Source organism: Crinia signifera, chromosome 11 (assembly GCF_055691185.1).
Source record: "Crinia signifera chromosome 11, ASM5569118v1, whole genome shotgun sequence".
NCBI classification, from domain to species: Eukaryota; Metazoa; Chordata; class Amphibia; order Anura; family Myobatrachidae; genus Crinia; species Crinia signifera.
This window is the reverse complement of record NC_139227.1, coordinates 45,435,456-45,456,234: the sequence shown is the minus strand read 5'-3', so window position 1 is coordinate 45,456,234 and position 20,779 is coordinate 45,435,456. Positions and strand designations below refer to the sequence as shown.

General features: G+C 47.7%; 1 protein-coding gene across 1 annotated transcript; it reads left to right on the top strand.

The window, feature by feature from the left end:
- The first annotated feature begins 903 nt into the window (after positions 1–903).
- On the top strand, positions 904–16,613 carry SHCBP1 (SHC binding and spindle associated 1). Its single transcript, XM_083165725.1, has 13 exons — positions 904–1,101; positions 4,092–4,256; positions 4,485–4,600; positions 4,741–4,949; positions 5,222–5,314; positions 6,836–7,075; positions 7,172–7,349; positions 8,017–8,137; positions 8,296–8,427; positions 10,211–10,329; positions 11,581–11,667; positions 12,081–12,219; positions 15,064–16,613. The coding sequence occupies exons 1-13, from the start codon at positions 1,032–1,034 to the stop codon at positions 15,501–15,503; spliced, it is 2,109 nt and encodes a 702-aa protein (XP_083021851.1). The 5' UTR covers positions 904–1,031; the 3' UTR covers positions 15,504–16,613.
- Positions 16,614–20,779: the final 4,166 nt, after the last annotated feature.

Below are 20,779 nucleotides of genomic sequence, written 5' to 3'. Positions count from 1 at the left end.
GTTATTATCAAATTACCCCTTCTTTGAAAGCGGACAGATGCCCCGTGCAAAAGATACGGCTCTCTCGACCGAATGATCTGCCGGATCTCAGCTCTTGTTAGTGACCCGTTTTGCCCATCTCTAGTTGGGAGGTATGACTACCCTGTGTGTTATGCTTCGTTATTATCAAATTACCCCTTCTTTCAAAGCGAACAGATGACCCGTGCAAAAGATACAGATCTTTTCACTGACTAAACTGCCGGATCCCAGCTCTTGTTAGTGACCTGTTTTGCCCATCTAGTTGGGAGGTATGACTACCCTTTGTGTGCATGTACATCAGGGTTGCCGACCCTCCCGGAATTTGCGGGAGTCTCCCGAAAATCGGGTCCTTCCTGCCGGCCCCCGGAAGGGTGGGCAACCCTCCCGGAATCAGGGGGACCCCCACTGAGCCCCCCCCCCCGACGATCGCGGCATTTATATGCCGCAATCTGCGGGTCTCAGGGGAGGGGGCGGAGCTAAAACGGCACAATCGTGTCATTTTAGCCCCGCCCCTTCCATGGATATCAGTTATTTCGGCTATTTGCCGTAATGGGGGCGGGGCTTAATGGCGTCACTGTTAAGCCCCGCCCCCAAAACTCGTAATGCAAGATTCCTCTCCGGGAACCCTGATGTACATGTGATAGGGAATATAGATTGTAAGCTCCACTTGTTCAGGGACTGATGTGAATGTTTAAATATTCTCTGTACAGCACTGCGGAATATGTGTGCGCTTATATAAATAACTGGTAACAAATGAATAAATAGATAAATAAATAAACAATCCCCCCCCCCCCGCAATACCAGTATTACCGCTGTAACACCTCCATAGGTGTAATGATCATCTCCGGTCGCTAGGCGCCGCTGGGGACATTCCAGCTCGCTGCTGTTCGTCTCTCTGATCTTGCAAGAAGGGTCAGCCAATCAGTGCTCTCAGGAGCGTGACGCGAGCGACGAGTGTGGAGGTTTGAACGGTGCTGGCGCGGAGGCGCTTGGCGGTTGTACCGGGAGCTGTGATGTCGGTGGAGCAGCTACAGGAGATGGCGGACGCCGGTATCCGGGGTGACATACGGGACATTAAGCAGGGTAAGAGCCGCCTGTGACACCCTGTCATCCTGCTGTGGGACTACAGATCCCAGCAGTACTCTGCGTTATTCCTATACTGACAAAGCTGTGCAGCCCTGCGGCATGGTGTCTGCTGTCCCCCGCTATGTATGCATGGTGTCTGCTGTCCCCCGCTATGATACCTCTGTGCTGGCTGCCGTCCCCTGTGTGAACGCTGCACAGTGCCTCTTCTGTACAGGGGGACAGTGCTCTCAACTATCCCCTATGTGACCGCAGCACAGTGCCACTTCTGTCCTAGGTGCCATCCTCCGTACTACCCCCTGTGTGACAGCAGCACAGTGCCACTTCTGTCCTGAGTGCCATCCTCAGTACTACCCCCTGTGTGACAGCAGCACAGTGCCACTTCTGTCCTAGGTGCCATCCTCCATACTACCCCCTGTGTGACAGCAGCACAGTGCCACTTCTGTCCTAGGTGCAATCCTCAGTACTATCCCGTTTGACAGATGCACAGTACCACTTCTGTACTCGGTCCCATCCTCAGTAATATCCCCTGTGTGACAGCAGCACAGTGCCACTTCTGTACTCGGTCCCATCCTCAGTACTATCCCCTGTGTGACTGCAGCACAGTGCCACTTCTGTACTGGGTGCCATCCTCAGTACTATCCCCTGTGTGACAGCAGCACAGTGCCACTTCTGTACTCGGTCCCATCTTCAGTACTATCCCCTGTGTGACTGCAGCACAGTGCCACTTCTGTCCTAGGTGCCATCCTCAGTACTACCTCCTGTGTGACTGCAGCACAGAGCCACTTCTGTCTTAGGTGCCATCCTCAGTACTATCCTGTGTAACTGCAGCACAGTGCCACTTCTGTCCTAGGTGCAATCCTCAGTACTATCCCCTGTTTGACAGATGCACAGTACCACTTCTGTACTGGGTGCCATCCTCAGTACTGTCCCCTGTATGACAGCAGCACAGTGCCACTTCTGTACTCGGTCCCATCCTCAGTACTATCCCCTGTGTGACTGCAGCACAGTGCCACTTCTGTCCTAGGTGCCATCCTCAGTACTACCCTCTGTGTCACAGCAGCACAGTGCCACTTCCGTTCTGGGTGCTATCATCCGCACTATTCCCTGTGTGACAGCAGCACAGTGCCACTTTTGTCCTAGGTGCAATCCTCAGTACTACCCCCTGTTTGATAGATGCACAGTACCACTTCTGTACTAGGTGCCATCCTCGGTACTATCACCTGTATGACAGCAGCACAGTACCACTTCTGTACTGGGTCCCATCCTCAGTACTATACCCTGTGTGACAGCAGCACAGTACCACTTCTGTACTGGGTGCCATCCTCGGTACTATCCCCTGTATGACAGCACCACAGTGCCACTTCTGTACTGGGTCCCATCCTCAGTACTATACCCTGTGTGACAGCAGCACAGTACCACTTCTGTACTAGGTGCCATCCTCGGTACTATCGCCTGTATGACAGCAACACAGTGCCACTTCTGTACTGGGTCCCATCCTCAGTACTATACCCTGTGTGACAGCAGCACAGTACCACTTCTGTACTGGGTGCCATCCTCGGTACTATCCCCTGTATGACAGCACCACAGTGCCACTTCTGTACTTGGTCCCATCCTCATTTCTTTCCCCTGTGTGACTGCAGCACAGTGCCACTTTGGTTTTATGAGTTAGGAAATGTTTATATTGTCCAGGCTTCTTAGAGGGGTCTGGAAATCTCAGCTGTCATTAGAGTGCTGGTTGCTGTCACACATGGGGACAAGCCTTCTAATGATAACATCCTAATATGGGTTTGTTTTATCCACATTCTGCACATGTGAAAGCATGGTGTACACTTCCCTTCCTGTACCCCAGCCGGCATCCCTCCCAGATGGACTCATTGGGGTCCCCTGGCTCTGTCTGATGCTGCTTCTCTTTATATGGAGAGCCCTGGTATAGGGTCTCCACATCGCAGTTCTAAATCTGTGATTGCTTTCAGGTGGGTACTGTTAAGCTTTATTGGTGCTAGTTAATTAAAGAGGTGAAACGTGGTGTCCACTCGCCAGTGGGTGAACAGAGGATCTGGCTCAAGAGAACCAAATATTTTGCACCTGAGCCCCATGGTGTCCCCTGCCAGCTTTACGTGGGCAGCTATGTTTCCCACAGTAACACAGCGGTTTGGGGTAATTATCCTGATCAGACCTCTGAACAGGCACAGCGACTGCCTGCCACGGTAGTGACTGCTAAAGACCTGTGTTCAGAATAACCCCCATGATCTGATGCAACAACCACATGTCCGCACTGCAGAAGTGGTGGGATCTGGTGAGCAGGTGATTGTATCATTGTTTGCATTCCTCTGCATTTCACACCAAGTCCTCCAGGCGTGTATAGTGTCCAATTACAGGCCTCAGGGCAGCGCTGTCACAGGTTATGATTTATATTCCCTAAGTCAGGCATGTCCAAACTGTGACCCTCCAGCTGTTGGGAAACTACACATCCCAGCATGCCTTGCCATAGATTTTGCATCCCCTAATAGCAAAACTGTGGCAAGGCATGATGGGATTTGTAGTTTCACAACAGCTGGAGGGCCATAGTTTGGACATGCCTGCCCTAAGTGAACGTTTCTAGGTAAAGAGAGAGTGGTTCAAACATCCAAAAATGTATGGAGTTTCTATGTCCTCCCTATTTGCTGTAAGAGGGGAGAGGCCTTCTGACTAAACTGTGCGAGTTTCCTGTCAATTAAGTGGGACTAATATACACAAAGTTTTATATATGTTTAGCGCTGAGCTTGATAAACACCCCCCCACCGAAGTCTGCAATTAGATAACCTTTTTATTTTGTGTTTGTGACAATTTATGAGGCCTTCACAATTGAAGGGATGGCGGAATTGTATATTCTCTCCCATTTAAGAAAGATGCAATGTTTTAAAACCTCTTCCTCTCCCTCTGTACTTTATGCATACAAGAAATTCATGGAAACCTATTTATATATTGCCATCTCCTCTTCCCTCCAGTCTTGTTCCAGGAGGATGAGGACAGCGATTATGGCAGCCACAAGAAGCTTAGGAAGGAGTCCCCAAGACGTGTGTTAGCTGGGCACGTGCAATTCCCAGACTTATTCCAGACCAGTAACCTGCTCTTCTATGAACGATTTGAGGCCTACAAGGATTATCTGCTCGGTAAGTACAGAGTTTCTAACACTTGTTGTGGGGTCGTTTGTATAAACAGTTCAGCTGGTACGGTGGCAGATTAGCAGAACGACCATCCCGAGTACCTTTTTTCTTTAATATTTTAATAATAAAAGTTGCTACTATGAGGTATAGCGCTGAATGCGTTTGATCTTGTTTAGGATTAATGCTGGTATGTATGAGATTAATCCTGAACTGTTTTACAATCTGTTTATAAAGGAGACTGTAAGCCCTCCGAAGTGACAGAGTTTATATCAGAATATTTGGAAGAAGCCCTGGTACCCTCCGGCTGGAAGGCAGTATGGCGCACAGATATCTTCGAAGTTCTTTTGGAGGTATATTATTAAATGAACAATTGTAATCAATCAAATGTAATGCATTTACTAGGATCTGATAAATATGGTGTTTTATTTCAAGACCACTCCCCGTGCCTTATGTGGCAGTCTGCACTTTAATCATTCATGTGTTATGACAGGTGATGGATGTGTCATACTCCAGCCTGAAGGCCGTGGTTCAGGCTTGTGAGCCATTTGTATGCGAGTTCCGAATGGATTGGGTCACTGAGCAGAGCATCCGCGACCTGTTGGAAGTGAAGGAACATAAGGTGCCCCTACAGGAACTTTACGTGGTGTTTGACTGTGCGGGGGAATATGACCAGACAGCGATGGCCATTGAACATGTCCGGTCAGTGGAAATACTTTCCCCCAATTTCTCCTGATTTTCCTTTGCGTGCATCATTCGTGCTGAAACATACAGATGTGTCCTCACTTGCTGAGTGTTGCAGCTTAGGGGCTTTCATTATCCAAATGATAATTGGTGCTGCCTAGTCACACAGGACCTGCTGCTCCTGGCGCAGCTGCAGCAGCAGTAATTGGGACCCCTCTGTATTCTAACTGATCTTCTGTAAGGGTCTGGGAAGAACTGTGATCTAACCTTGGTGCTATATTTTCTTCCAGGTTCTTCTACCAAAACATTTGGCGTTCCTGGGATGAAGAGGAAGAAGACTATACTGATTATTTCACAAGATGCGCTGAGCCGCGATTACGCCTGTAAGAGCTGCCTGATGGGACATGGCCTAGAGCATTGGTGGCCAAACTGGTCCTCGATCTACCAACATTCCATGATTTCCAGGCCACCTGTGGGTCTTTAGAATGGGTCGGTTAGGAATAAATGCAGCACATGTTTGAAAATGTGACAGTTTGCAATGACTGCACCTGTGCTCCAGCTAGGTGGTCTGGTAATGGGACAGTTAGTAATGACTGCACCTGTGCTCCAGCTAGGTGGTCTGGTAATGGGACAGTTAGTAATGACTGCGCCTGTGCTCCAGCTAGGCGGTCTGGGAAATGTGACCATTGGTAATGACTACACCTGTGCTCCAGCTGGGTCTGGTAATAAGACAGTTAGTAATGACTGCACCTGTGCACCAGCTAGGTGGTCTGGGAAATGGGACCATTGGTAATGACTACACCTGTGCTCCAGCTGGGTCTGGTAATAAGACAGTTAGTAATGACTGCACCTGTGCACCAGCTAGGTGGTCTGGGAAATGTGATTGTTAGTAATGACTGCACCTGTGCACCAGCTAGGTGGTCTGGGAAATGTGATTGTTAGTAATGACTGCACCTGTGCACCAGCTAGGTGGTCTTAGAAATGTGATTGTTAGTAATGACTGCGCCTGTGCTCCAGCTAGGCGGTCTGGGAAATGTGACCATTGGTAATGACTACACCTGTGCTCCAGCTGGGTCTGGTAATAAGACAGTTAGTAATGACTGCACCTGTGCACCAGCTAGGTGGTCTGGGAAATGTGACCATTGGTAATGACTACACCTGTGCTCCAGCTGGGTCTGGTAATAAGACAGTTAGTAATGACTGCACCTGTGCACCAGCTAGGTGGTCTGGGAAATGTGATTGTTAGTAATGACTGCACCTGTGCACCAGCTAGGTGGTCTGGGAAATGTGATTGTTAGTAATGACTGCACCTGTGCACCAGCTAGGTGGTCTTAGAAATGTGATTGTTAGTAATGACTGCACCTGTGCACCAGCTAGGTGGTCTGGGAAATGTGACCATTGGTAATGACTACACCTGTGCTCCAGCTGGGTCTGGTAATAAGACAGTTAGTAATGACTGCACCTGTGCACCAGCTAGGTGGTCTGGGAAATGTGATTGTTAGTAATGACTGCACCTGTGCACCAGCTAGGTGGTCTGGGAAATGTGATTGTTAGTAATGACTGCACCTGTGCACCAGCTAGGTGGTCTGGGAAATGTGATTGTTAGTAATGACTGCACCTGTGCACCAGCTAGGTGGTCTGGTAAATGTGACCATTGGTAATAACTGCACCTGTGCTCCAGCCAGGTGGTCTGGTAATGGGACAGTTAGTAATGACTGTACCTGTACACCAGCTATGTAGTCTGGTAATGGGACAGTTAGTAATGACCACACCTGTGCTCCAGCTAGGTGGTCTGGGAATGTGGACAGTTGGTAGATCTTGAGGGCCCTTTTGGCCACCCCTGACCTAGAGGGATCAGGTCTTTGGTTGGCTGCTAACACTCTGCCTCTTGTGTATGACTGCAGACACTATGACATCCTGGAAGAGCGGATTCCATCAGAGCTGATTTTAGAATATCACTCCATCTTGTCTCGCTGCGAAGAGGTTTACTCGCAGTTTAATAGCCTCCGAAACACGCTGTCCCATGTAGATTCTAGCTCGGACAGTGAGCTGGATAATGTGTCCATGGTTGAAGGAATGAAGATGGATGGTGAGATGGAGACTCTGAAAAGAAAACTTAAACTCATCGAGAACCCGCTCCTAAGGTATGTGACTGCCCTAACTATTGGGTGGTGCCACCATGCAGTAGAAAAGGTTTCCTGCTGGTAGTGCGGTTCGCTGACCTCTGTTACCTTCCGCAGGTATCTCTTCTGTTACCATAAAAGTCCAGGATCCTATAGCCTGAAAAGGAAAGGCCCCCGTCCTGCGGGTGGAAGGGTCATTCACGTCGTATCCACGAGTATGTCCATCGAGACTCTGACATGTCTGACTAGGGAGCGTCTGGAGCCAGAGTCCTGTAACCAAAATCAGGAAATACAGGTTAGGTTCCTGTGCAAAGGAAGATTGTCCAGTCAGTAATACTGGCCTAACATCTGATAGGCCACACACAGAATTGCATTACCTTGTATTCTCTGACTTGTTGCACTTTTTTACATGGTCACTAGAACATATAGAGCAGGATCTAGTGCAGTGGTTCCCACCCTTTTTCCTCTCCTTTACCCCCTGATTAGGGTTTTAATTTATAAGTACCCCCTTCTCTAGATGTGAAATATCCACAGTACTTACGAGTGGAGTGGAAGTGAGCAGAGGAGAAGTGTGTGGTCAGGAATCGGGTCCCTCTGTGTCTGTCTGGCCGCTGACTGTACTGTCTCCAGGGTTCCCGCTAACATGTAGGATTAATGCCACAGCTTTCTCCACCCGTGCCAGCGCGGGGCAAATGATCACTGATGTGCAGCAACACCAACCAACCTATAACCATTACACCAACCTATAACCATTAGGTCTATTTTTATCGATTTAAATGTGAAAAAGTGTAAACCACATTTCAAGTTTAAGATCAAATAAGGTTTCCGTAAATGGTTTGCACTCTGTGACTGACTCATATAAATGAAGGGGTGGCTGGCGCACGGTGAGGGGTCTAAAGGATTGCACGACAATCTGTTTGGTAATATGATCTGAGTAATCCAGTATTGTTTTTTTCCTGCAGTTCCATAAGGATCTATTGGAGGCCGTGAATACGTGCTACGATGGGGATCTGGTCTTAATCTGTCCCGGCCAGTACTCTGTGCATGGGCAGATCTGTATTGCAGACTCGCTGCATTTAGAAGGTAATTTATATCGGAGTAGTAGCAATGTTACAGGGAACCCGGCTGTGATGCTCTATAGCTGTGTGACCGGAGTGTGTGTATAACACAGGTTAGCTTGGTGTGGGAAAAAGCCTCTGTGTTGTAGCACTTCATTAAAAACCTGTGTATTCCTCCCCCAGGCTATGGCTTGACAGATGACATCATTATAGAAAAGAAAGGGAAAGGGGACAAGTTCATTGAATGTTGTGGCGCCTCTGTGAAGTTTTCCAACGTGAAGCTTATCCAGCATGACGCAGTTGAAGGCATTGTCAGTAAGTCTGATGCAGCTGCGTGTTGCATTGGGTCAGGCTGTACATACACCATGCAGCCTGACTGAGCTGCCCAGTCCTGTGCAGCTCTGCTCTCATGTGATTTGACACTTGTTCTGTATAATCAGAACTTTTATGATGTAAAAAGCTGCTGCTGCTACATTGTAACACTTACAGCTGGATGTAATGCCGCCCGAGTTTGGCGGTATACCGGCCAAATTCGGATGTTTTATTAGAGGGGCAAACACTTACAAATCATGGCCAGCATCCTGCACTGCTGGCATGACATCCCGCCCTTACCGATTCAGACACTTCAGTCCTGTACACACTAGCTGGCTAGCGGCGATTATATTTCTAGATCGGCGGTGCCGCTGGCCAAATAATGGTGCATACATACTGAATGATATCGGTTGCGATTATGGTATATTAGGTCGACACCACTAAATGTTTTTTTTTTGTCCCGAATGTCGACCTGGACACTAAACATCCATTCGCAGCCTATGGGGAGACACCCACCTCATTCGATGGTCGCCAACCATCGAATGATGTGGTGCGTACACGCAAAACTAAAACACTCTTAGGTGGAGGGTGGCAATGCGGGCGGACTTAAAAATACGCGCAGCAAACTTTGCAGGGCTGCCTGTCAACCAGCTTCAAAAATTGATAAACTGGCGAGTGATAAACAACCAGCCAATCGGCTGGAAAAATTACAAGTAGGAGCTGATTGTCTGTTTATCACTTTCTGAAGATTGATACATCTGGCCCTCTGAGTGACATCTTTTAAAAAATGGTGTAGTGTGTATGGGGCTGTAGTCACACACAGGAGTGTCCTATATCTCTTCAGTCACCAGTCTCCTTGCGCAATCCTAGTCGCATGACAACTAAACTGCGTTTTCTGCAAAAAAGATGCCAGGCAGCAGAGATGTATGAGGAATGTGTGACCAAATGAATTAAGTGGTAGCAAATGTAATTTTTGTCCTTTTAGTCTTTTCATTACATTCAACCCTACATGATGTGGTCTATTGCTAGAATGTAAGACGGGTGACCCAGAGTGGTGGAAAGACGCGGTGGTAAAGTGAGGATTCCTCCCATCTCTCTAATTATCTGATCACGCCGGCTGTTACCATGGATATAAAGTCCAGAATACAAAAATATTTTTATTTTTTTATTTAAAAATCCCTTTTACACTTGAGTGTTACGAATACTCCTTTCAGACATACACGAAAATTCTGAGTTTTCAACCTGGGACTAGTGTATGTCTGAAAGGGTCTTCCCGGGATTTCACACCTGGGTCATTAAAATCCTGGGATCAGACCACGAATTGATATCCCCGGTAGTATGTTTGTCTGAAAGGGGTGTTGGCTAACATGGGAGGGTAAAGCGTTTTGGACAGTCCTGATTGCAGGCGGTACTCCAGCTCCAACACCACCTAACCGAGCTGGGCTTTCCCCTGGCTGAGAATCCCTGCCTTTTTAAATATATTTCTAAATAATAATCTCCAAACCTAGCTAGTTTATTAATCCCAGAGTGATCTACCGCTGTGTAGGGTCGAGACGAACTGGTCCCTTAATATACACCGGGGGTATTGCTTGTTCTGCATGGGCCTGGCCTACTATAGCAGGTGTGTAAGGGGCAGGATCCAGAGTAGACTTTTGAACACTTTACATCTTTGTTTTAAAGAGAGTAGGTATATCCAGAACGTGACAGAATCATCCATCTTTGTAGCGCTCGTTACTGCTTAATTGGCACTAAATACTCCTCCTGTTGTCCCGTGTTCCTATTGAAGGTGTCCTCAGCGGTAAGACAGAGCTGGAGAACTGCGTGCTACAATGCGACACTACGGGGATCACCGTGAAGAAGTCGGCAGAACTGCAGATGAAATACTGCGACTTGTATGGCGCAAAGGTGAGCTAGTTAATGTACTGTGAATGCTCCCTGTACACATGGGGAAGTTGGCTTAATGAAGCATCGCATTAATTGCTCAATCAGATGCCATCGAGTGGACATGGGTGTTTCAGTACCCCTGAATTCCCCCCCCCCCCGCCCCTCAAAGTGGGGAGGAGCTGCGTTTTGCCTTTATTCTATAGCAGTGGTTCCCAACCCTGGCCCTCAAGTTCCCCCAACAGTGCACGTTTTCCAGGTCTCCACACAGAATCACAAGTGACATAATTGGCTCCACCTGTGGATCTTTTAAAATGTGTCTGATTAATGAGTGCACCTGCCGGGTAACCTTGAAAACGGGCACTGTTGGGGGTACCACTGTTCTATAGTCTTACTTGTCTCTTTGCATACAAGTTTCTCATACAGTACATGGAGATATGCATTGGTTTAGTCTGATCAGTAGTACCTGCCATCATCTCTATAGCAGTTGTCAGAGCCTTTAAAAAGATTTTTCTTAGAACATCATCCTCTCGCAGCCATAGATAGAATTGCCATTTCTTTAGGTTTTATTTATATTACCAGTTATTAATCTGGCGCTCACATTAGAGACCTATTTGGCCAGTCACATCAGTCTCTTGTAGAGCTTGCTATCTATATTCCCTATCCCATGGCCACACATACAAATGTGCCCTGCTGCATATATCGGGATTGTAATGCAGACACATATGGCATTCCGCCATATCTGCATCACAGCCGGTGCCCATAGACTTCACATGGTCTGGCTCCCATTGATGTGAATGCTCAGCAGGTATGGACTTCCTGCTATTATGTAATGCATGTCTTCTACAACAGCCATGATGGATAAGGACACGTCTGTACATACTAGTGATCATTTCTTGGCAAAAACCATTTGACCTACCAGTTTGCGTTTTTGCGCGTGGGTGGAAATTGGAGTGCCCAGAAGAAACTCCACAGGGAGAACATACAAACTCAGCACAGTTCGGGACTTGTTGGGAATCTAACCCCAGAAACCAGGGCTACAGGAGGGTTATACTACCCACAACGCATGGATAATCTAGCTGGTTACCTTATTTAAATACTGGACCAAGTTGCACCTGCCGGCCTCCATGTACAAGTCTATGTAACTGTTCTCACTGTGCTTGATGAGTGGTAAAGGACAGGGAGAGTTTCCTGCTGCACTGCACAAAATAGGGAAACTGAAATATATCTATATCTATCAGCGCAGTCTCCTCACCATGTTTCTCTGTGTTCCAGGGCGCTGGGGTTGAGATCTATCCAGGAAGCAGCTGCAGTCTGTATAACAATGGGATTCACCACTGCAGAGATGGGATTCTTATCAAGGTAAATAAATCCACAAGAAAGAATCAATAAGATTCTACCTATCTGTTCATAGGCTCTATTGGGTAAATGCTAGCTACAAGCTGGTTGCTATGGGTAACCTCTTCACTTGTAGACATGGTTGTGCTACAATATGTGGATGCACTAATGTCACCTGCATACCACCTGCCATTGTGTTAGCATTCCCTGGTCACAAAACTGTGGCAGGGCATTCTGGGAATTGCGGCTTCAGAACAGCCGGATTAAGCATCGGTTGGTAAGGCTTGTCCTAAATTATACAAACTGCAGACTTATGGATTCACACACAAATTTGGTCAGTGAATTGCTAGCATGCTTTGCAATTTGAGCTTTTTGACCTGTACCACCTGCTCTGTCTACAACATTTCAGCATTGGTGGCGATGTGTTCTGTTTTCAGGATTTCATTGACGAGGTTCACGACTTCCCCAAAATAACCCTGGAGAACAATGTCATCCATAACAACGAGGGCTATGCTGTTGTGTTGGTGAAACCTAGTGCCATGTTGGATTGTATAAGGTCGGATAGGTACATGGAAGGTGAGTTTAGGTTATCTGTATTGCTCAAGGAAAATGACTGTATCTGGGAGTGTAGACATGTATCCAGTCATAATTCACTGTGGGTGCTAGAAGCTGCAGTATCATGGTAACTGGTTTTCCTTTGCTTTGTTGGGTTCCCTCCAGAGAGATTTTGTAAAGGAGATAATTTATAGGGTGATTGCCAAAAAAAAGAACTCTAGTGCATGCTTTCAGATTAGGGCTATACCTAATTAAGTTACATAAACACCTAATGGGGCTTGTTGCTTTGGATTACATCTCCAAGAAGGATACAGAAATGTGGTGAAATATGCTTCCTTGTTTTTGACTGACTATTTCTAGGTATAAACTTGTAGGTTTATTGGCCTATGGTGAATTATATGATGGCAGAGAATAGTCTGTGTATCATTAAATGATTACTGTGTATAGGTACACTATGGAGGACACCATTATTGCTGAATTGAAAACCCTTCCACAATATTATTGTAATCCCTATTAAACTGTGTTGGTTCTTAGAAAATATTGAGAACTAGTCCCAGCGGTGTTAAACCAAGTGTTTATTCCATGCTGCCAAGTGTGTGCCTAGGAACACATCCGACAACAGGAACACTTCTACCCCGTTCTTACTGCATGCAAATTCCCGGGTCTAGCATGTCGACCTGGAAATTTGCCTTTTAACACAGGTTTTTTGATGGCGAGAGTTTCAGCAGTCAAGGAACTAAGGGGGTGATTCAGTAAGGCTCGCTAAGCAGTATGGGGCTTAACAAGCACCATACACGCCGGCCACACATTCCTTCTCATGCAGCCAAAGGAGAAATCCATCATTCGGTGCTGATGTCACGCCGTCCGTCCCAGGCCGGTATCTGCCTGCCCAGTTCCCAGGGGAATGCCCAGTGGTTTCATGGGGACACCCACAAAACACTGGGTGTTCCCCTGGTCCGCCTCTTGCCCGCCCTCCCTCACCTTCCCGTGTGACTGCCTCGGATGCTGTGATATTTGCCAAAGGCATTTGTACAGTGGCCCTGCACAGGTGCAAATATATGCGCAGAACCACACAATCGGTCCCCAGAGCGAATATGTTAGGGAATGATTGATCCTAATAAGGCCCTTATTGAGGTGGATGGTGCCCACACATCGGGGCACTTATGATAAGAGCTTATTATGTAAAACTTGTACAGGTTTTCAGGGGGGGAGAGGAGGAGAAGTGGCTCTGCTGGTTAACACTGCAAGGGGTGAGAGATGGACTTTGGAAGGGGGATGTGGAGGAGTTGTACTGCGGGGAGGGGGCACTAGGTGCGTGGGGCAGATGTGATGCAAGGACACTACTGGTAACCCAGCAAATCGGGTGTTGTTCCTGTAGAAACTAGTGTTACATGTGTAAAGAGCTAGGGTCATTTGTAAGATGTATCTGGCATAAACCAGATCAGAATTCTACCAGTAGTGGTGGCAGCCGCTGTCTTTCATGCTTTACTGAGATGCTTTGTGAATGTTCCCAGGGTGGCTTGAGCTCATGGAATGCATTTTCCAAGTAGAAGTGGTACACCTTTTAAGCCAGGACTCGACAAACCCCAGGCGCCAGGTTGCCACGGCGACCATATTTTCCTCGCTGGCGAATAGATTCTGTGAGGGGTGTGGCCTGCCGTCTGCTGAGAAGATAGGACACAGCGGCAGTGTCCCAGGTCCTCCCTAAGCCACATAGCCGCGGATAGCAGGGTCACACCTCCTCTCAGCTGTGTTTACTCAGCTCCATATCCAGCAGCAGGAAGCTGTAAATGACCGCCCTCCTGCTAATTGTAAGTATTACAGGCTGGCTGGCCCCCATCTCCGCATAGCACGGAGATTCCCCCACGCCCCGCCCCCTCTCAGCATAGCACCGAGATTCCCCCCTCTCTCAGCATAGCACAGAGATTCCCCCCCCTCCCCCCGCCACCCTCTCAGCATAGCACGGAGATTCCCCCCACCGCCCCCCTCTCAGCATAGCGTTGAGATTCTCCCCTCCCCCTCAGCATAGCGCCGAGATGCTGCTCCCCCCCCCCCCCCCCTCAGCAAGCGGACGTGGATTACTTTACATGTATTCCGCGTCCCCTCGCAGGGTTCGCTGCGCTCGCCCCACTGTATAAGATCAACTCCACGCCGACGTGGATAATGGGGGTATGAAAAGTTCGGGAGGATGCGTTCCGCTGCCACTCCTGGGGTTCCGTACGCTTCGGGGTGGCGTGGATAGTGGGGTTGCCTAAAACCTCATTGCATGTCATACAAGTGTATAGCTAATAGAATGGTATCACACCCTATAAAATTGCATGCGATTTTGTGGGAGGTGTGATGTGATTTGCCGGGGCCAAGAGAGCAGTGAATAAATTACATAGGAAAATCGCATTGCACGGCACTAAAACGTATGCTAATTGGACTAAAATGTCAGCTAATACACAAGTACCCTGGCTTTATTCTACAAATGCAGTATATATTGCTTTTCTGTGCATAATAATTGCTTGTTTGACTGCAGTTTGTGATCAGGCATATTTGTTTTACTATATCTGCAGCATATTCTGTGTTTGGTGGCCCGCCGTTTTAAATCCACCTGTGCATATATCCCTATACATGTCCTGTTTCATACTGCTTTAATAAAAAGTACACCTTGTACAAGTTTTCAGTCCTTTTTATTTTATTTTTTTGGGGGGGGGGGGGAGTTTGTCTGGCTCCGACACTTTTGTCCTGGCTCCTAGATTTTAGAAAAAATTTCCAAGCCCTGCCTTAAGCACATTGAGAAGTGTGACCGCCATTATTCCTGACGCATAACTGTTTAGGGAGACGACACTGTAACTGTCTGTCTGTCTTTCTCCACCCCAGAAAAAACACCAGATAAGAACATGGCAGAGGAAGAAGCTGATGTGACACAGGTGGCATTGAGCGAGGTACTAAAGGAAGATGATCAGGTTGAGCCGTCCGATGATCCGGTAGAGACTCCTCCATGTCCCACCATACCGGAGCAGGCAGCAGAGGGCGATGGTGACCCCTCTAATGGGGTTGAGGAAAGCCTCCCTCCCTCTGCAGAAGTGCAAAGCGATTATTGCATCGCTGGTGTGGAGGATGACGGGAACGAGGCTATCGTTATGGAGCTGGCAGCAAATTCTAGAAGAAAGACTATAATACACAAGAAAAGACTGAGCACCTTGGGAATAACAACAGCCGACGATCAACAGATAATGTCCCAGGAGATGTTTGTCTCCGTCGCGAACAACCAGTTTAAGCGGAATGGAAAAGGAAGCTTTGGGACATTTCTCTTTTGACTTTGCACAAGCCGTTCTAAGTTGTCTTTCTTTACTTGACAATTAAGTCCGACATTCTATTTAATTTCTACTCATTGCACGTGTATGTGTGTATATATGAACAATCTTTATTTTATTCTATTTTTATAATTGCTCCTTACTGTAGATCTCTAGGGCTGGAAATAGCTCCTTGGAAAGAGTGTAATATTACCTGTAAATTGATCACGTGTAGCCGTCCCAACTAGTGTTGTCCATTAATTGAATGTCTGCATGTGAATAGCTGGTAGACTTACACCTGGATCAGGTGTAAGTCTACCGGGGGCCAAAATTAAACTTTAATGTAAAGCACTTACAAGGACTTCTCTACCGCCGGACAACTGTAGGGATGTCTTATATTCTCTTACACCCGCACCCTGGATCTGTGCTTTTCACTAACATTTTAATATGGTCTTCCAAGACGATAACGCTGATATGGTTAGGTTCTGTAATTTCCAAGGGCTGGTAACTAGTAAAATATAGCTGGGTAATCCAGAGTGCGGAATCATTATAAGGACCTGTGGAGGATTGCAGGGAGTGTCCGGTTACATTTACTGGATGAACAGCCAGCATTAGTTTGGCCCAAAGCTGGATCTGTCTGGCTTTCTTCTGCTGCTGGTGGCTTCACCTCCCAGCTCCGGCCCAGATGACATAATGATTTGGTAAAAACCCAGGATTATGGCAGGCGTTCAGAATGATCTGTACAAACCCAAACACCTGTCTCAAAATAACTCCAATACCTGTCAGCAAATAGGCTGCGGCCCTAAATGAGTAGATTGTGTGTGAGGTCCGATGTATGATCAGGGGACTGCCAGGCTGTATAGGTGCATTTCCCATATGTTCCTGGGAAAGGGGGGGGGGGGGGGGGTGTCGCAGAGAGATGTCACTGTTTGGCCTACAGGACCGCCGAGATCAATGAGGGTTATTATAGTATGTGATTGTGCTTGCTCAGCCTGTAGCCACAGGATGAATTACTGTATGGCTTCATGAGAAGTGTTTGCTCTGTGTAATGTATTCTCGCACCAAATTATCATTCTATCTGTGCAAAGAAATCATGTACAAAGCTAATAAAGGGAATGTGCAATTTAGGACTCATTTTGAACCATATCCTCTTAACAATAAACCTCTCCACCTACTCCTTAGTGTTGGGCTAATTCTTTACCACATGGATGAAGAGCAAATTGGACTTAATACGGAATTACCATCCCAATCCTCGCTGGGGCTGATACAAGTATGCGGACCTGATGGTTTGCTTACTAAGGCGGTTGCTGTGGGTCTGCTCATGTGTAGGATGGTTCCTGTGGTTACCCCAAGCTGCAGCTTGATTGGCATGCTGTGGATGTGGAAACTAGGACTGTTCTCACCACTTGGGCAATGGATGTGGAGTTAATGCATTATGTTTAATACATATAGTACGCCGGTAAAGAAGAATGATAAATTCTATCTAACCCCGTTCTGCCCAAATGTAAGGGCTATCGCTGCATGTTGGCACTCAGAGGCCCAAAAATGCCAGGATGGAATGTAAGACCTGCTGGCACCTGTAAAGAAATATTACAAGTAGACGCTTCGCATTGAGTTAGGTATTTTTTTCATGAGGAATAAGACCCCTCTGATTGGTTAGAGCGCAGCCGTTCCCTCTCTTCAGACATCAGTTCGCTCCTATCTGTGTCCAGATCAATGAACCCTAGTGACCTGTCACTTCCAACCAGCACCTTAATGGGGTGGTTAGAATATTTGGCATATTGCCGATCTCTTGTGGTATTCATGCATGAAGGTCTGTATTCCAGAAAATGGGTACACAAATGACATTCAGCAAGTGCATGGCAGTCCTGCAGGCAAAAATGCTGCTTTAATGTGGTCGGAAGAGAATGGCCAGACGGGTTCCAGATTAGAGGTGATGAGTGCAAATACTTTGTGCAACCCTGTGGTATGCATAGGAGGCTGCCTAGACACACCGCACACAGGGCCTCACAGCAGTGTCTAGGTTTGGGGCATTTAGGCCGTCCTTTCATTCCTCCTTTCGAGGGAGTGCATCCAGTAGAAGTCAATCAGGTAGGGGAAAGTTCCCCTCTGGCAAAGGAAGGGCACCCAGATCCCACTTTGGGGCCTTTGCAAAGAAGCACCCGTCCTCAGCATGATGGAGCGGAGTGGGGGGTCGCCTCCTGCAGTTTCGGGATGTGTGGACTCTCACCACCCCGGACCCTTGGGTTCTCTCCATCATTTCTCAGGGTTACAGGATCAATCTCAGGGGTGTCCCTCCAAAGAGATTTCTCCCAACACCCCTGCCGCGAGAAGCTAGTTGCTTCTCGAGAAGGGAGTGGTGATCCCGGTGCCTCAGGAGGAAAGAAAGAAGGGATTTTATTCCATTTTTTTTCTCGGTCCCCAAACCGGACGGTTCCTTCAGATCCAATCTAAACCTGAAGTCTTTAAACCTACATCTTTGGGTGAATCACTTCAAGATGGAATCTCTTCGGTCAGTGCTTTTAAGCATAGAACCTGGAGAATTTCTAGCATCAGTGGACACACAGGATGCTTACCTACACGTGCCTATATACAGGGAACATCAATCTTTACTGCGTTTCGCAATAGGAGTTTCAGGCTCTACCTTTCGGACTGGCCACAGCGCCGAGAGTTTTCACAAAAGTGATGGCTGTCATGGCAGCGGCTCTCAGGTTAAAGGGGATTGTGTTTATTCCATACTTGGACGACCTCTTGTTCAAGGCGGAATCGGCAGAGAAGTTGCAGGAACACAGAGTCCAAAGCTCGGACATTCGCCGGTTGGTGCTGTCGATTCTCCGGGATACGGTCGTATTGTGTACACCACTTAGGTTGACAGTCATTAGGTCAACACCATTGGGTCGACAGGTGGGAAGGTCCACAGGTGTCTAGGTCGACATAGGTGAAGGTCGACAGGTGTCTAGGTCGACATATGGCAAGGTTGACATGGGTTTAGGTTGACATGGGTTTAGGTTGACATGGGTTAGGTCGACAGGTCAGAAGGTCGACTTGTTTTTTTTTACTTGTTTTTTTAGCCGACATGTGCCGACAGGCGGTATTTCATGCCCTACCATCCACTAGAGCAGGCATTCCCAACCACGGTCCTCAAGGCACACAAACAGTGCAGGTTTTAGTGATATCCAGGCTTCAGCACAGATAGTTTAATCAGAATCCCTCAGATACTAATTAAGTCACCTTTGCTCAATCCTGGATATCTACAAAACCTGCACTGTTGGTGTGCCCTGAGGACCGTGATTGAGAATGCCTGCACTAGGGCGTGGTGGGAGAATAAAATAGTGTGCCGAGCGCAGCGAGGTACCGTGCCCGAAGCATCGCAAGCGATGCGAGGGGCTGCGGTTGACTTCCAACTGTGCCCATGTCCACTGTGTTGACATTCGGGTAAAAAAACAGTAAAAGAAAAACATGTCGACCTAACGATATGTCGACCTAAACCCATGTAGACCTAGAACCTGTCGACATTCACATATGTCGACCAAGACACCGGTCCCGCCTGTCGACCCAACGGTGTCGACCTAATGACTGTAGACCTACATGTGGTCGATAAAACGATCCACACCCGATTCTCCAGTCACCAATTCACTCGATATGGCAGAGTTTGAAGCTGTTGGGCAAAATGGTGGCAACATTCGAGACCCTGCAGTATGCAAGGTTTCACTCAAGGCCCTTTCAAAGGAACATTCTGTCCAGTTGGTCCGGGAACCCGAAATTCATGAAACAGGAAACACTGTTACTGTCTCAGGAGACAAGGGACTCGATCTGGAGTCTCTTCAAGTAGGGCAGTCCCTTCGCTCGTGGGATTGGTTGGTCGTCACGACCAACGCCAGTCTCGGGTTTGGGGGCAGTGGCCCTACACCTCAGATTGCAAGGTCTGTGGTCCAGTTCGGAATCAAAACTGCCAATCAACATTCTGGAACTCCGGTCAGTGTGGAAGACACTTCTACAGGTGGAAGACCTCCGGAAGGGAGGTCTTCCGCCTGTAGAATCGGACAATGCCACGACTGTGGCTTATCTCAACCATCAAGGGGGTACCATGCAGGAAGTCTTTGATTTTTCAGTGGGCAGAAGTGAACATTCCAGCTCTGTCAGCTGTGTTCATTCCGGGGATCCGGAATGTGGAGGCGGTCTTCCTTAGCAGGGCGGAACTGCTGGAAGGAGAATGGGCGCTGCATCAGGAAGTTTTTCAGGACATAGTAGTACTTTGGGGGCTCCCAGAGGTGGATTTGATGGCGTTTAGACACAATTGTCAGGTTCCCAGGTTCTGCTCGCGGACCAGGGATCCCTTGTCGTGGGCAGTGGATGCCATGACAGTTCCATGGTGTTTTAGCCTCGCGTATGTACAGTATTCCCTCTGTTTCCCATGATTGTTCGGGTTCTCAAGAGAGTGAGGACACAGGGGGTGCAAATACTCTTGATTGCTCCGGATTGGCCCAGGAGGCCTTGGTATTCAGACATACTGAGGTTGTCGACGAAATCATGGCGTCTTCCTCTTCGGCCAGACCTACTCAGACAAGGACCTTTTCTACACCAGGACTTAGTTCATCTCAATTTGATGGCCTGGCTTTTGAAACCTCCTTATTGAGGAAGAAAGGTTTCTCAGATGCTTTTTTCCAAACCATGCTCAGGGCTCGGAAGCCTGTGTCAGCAGCAAATTATCATAGGGTTTGGAAACTCTATATCAGGTGGTGTGAACGTCAGAAGGTACACACCTTTAGGTTTAAGGTCACTAGACTTTTGGAGTTTCTCCAGGATGGTTTTTCAGCGGGGCTGAGCCTGCAGTCTTTAAAGGTACAGTTGTCCGCTTTGTCCATATTCTTTCAAAAAAGAGTGACTCTGTTGCCAGAAGTACAGACCTTTTTACAGGGAGTTATGAGACTTAAACCTCCATATAGGCAGCCGGTGGCACCTTGGGATCTATCTCTGGTGTTGTCGGTTCTACAGAAACCTCCATTTTAGCCTTTAAGGGCAGCTGGTCTTAAATATCTTTCTTGGAAACTTACCTTTCTGTTAGCTATAGCCTCGGCGAGGCGGGTTTCGGAATTGGGGACCTTGTCTTGTAAGTCCCCGTTTCTGGTTTTTCATGATGACAGGGCTGTTCTTAGAACAGTGCCGACGTTTCTACCTAAGGTAGTATCAAATTTCCATTTAAACCATGGGATTGTGCTCCCGGAGTTTTGTCCTCCAGAGGAGGTGAGAAATAGGAACAAACTGAAGACATTGGATGTGGTTTGCGCTCTGTGCATTTA

Excerpts from the sequence above, each read along its gene's own strand:
- SHCBP1 (XM_083165725.1), top strand. The coding sequence starts at position 1,032 with ATGTCGGTGGAGCAGCTACAGGAGATGGCGGACGCCGGTATCCGGGGT. Across the intron at positions 5,315-6,835 it reads GCTGAGCCGCGATTACGCCT|ACACTATGACATCCTGGAAG; the intron begins GTAAGAGCTGCC and ends GTATGACTGCAG. Across the intron at positions 7,350-8,016 it reads ACCAAAATCAGGAAATACAG|TTCCATAAGGATCTATTGGA; the intron begins GTTAGGTTCCTG and ends TTTTTCCTGCAG.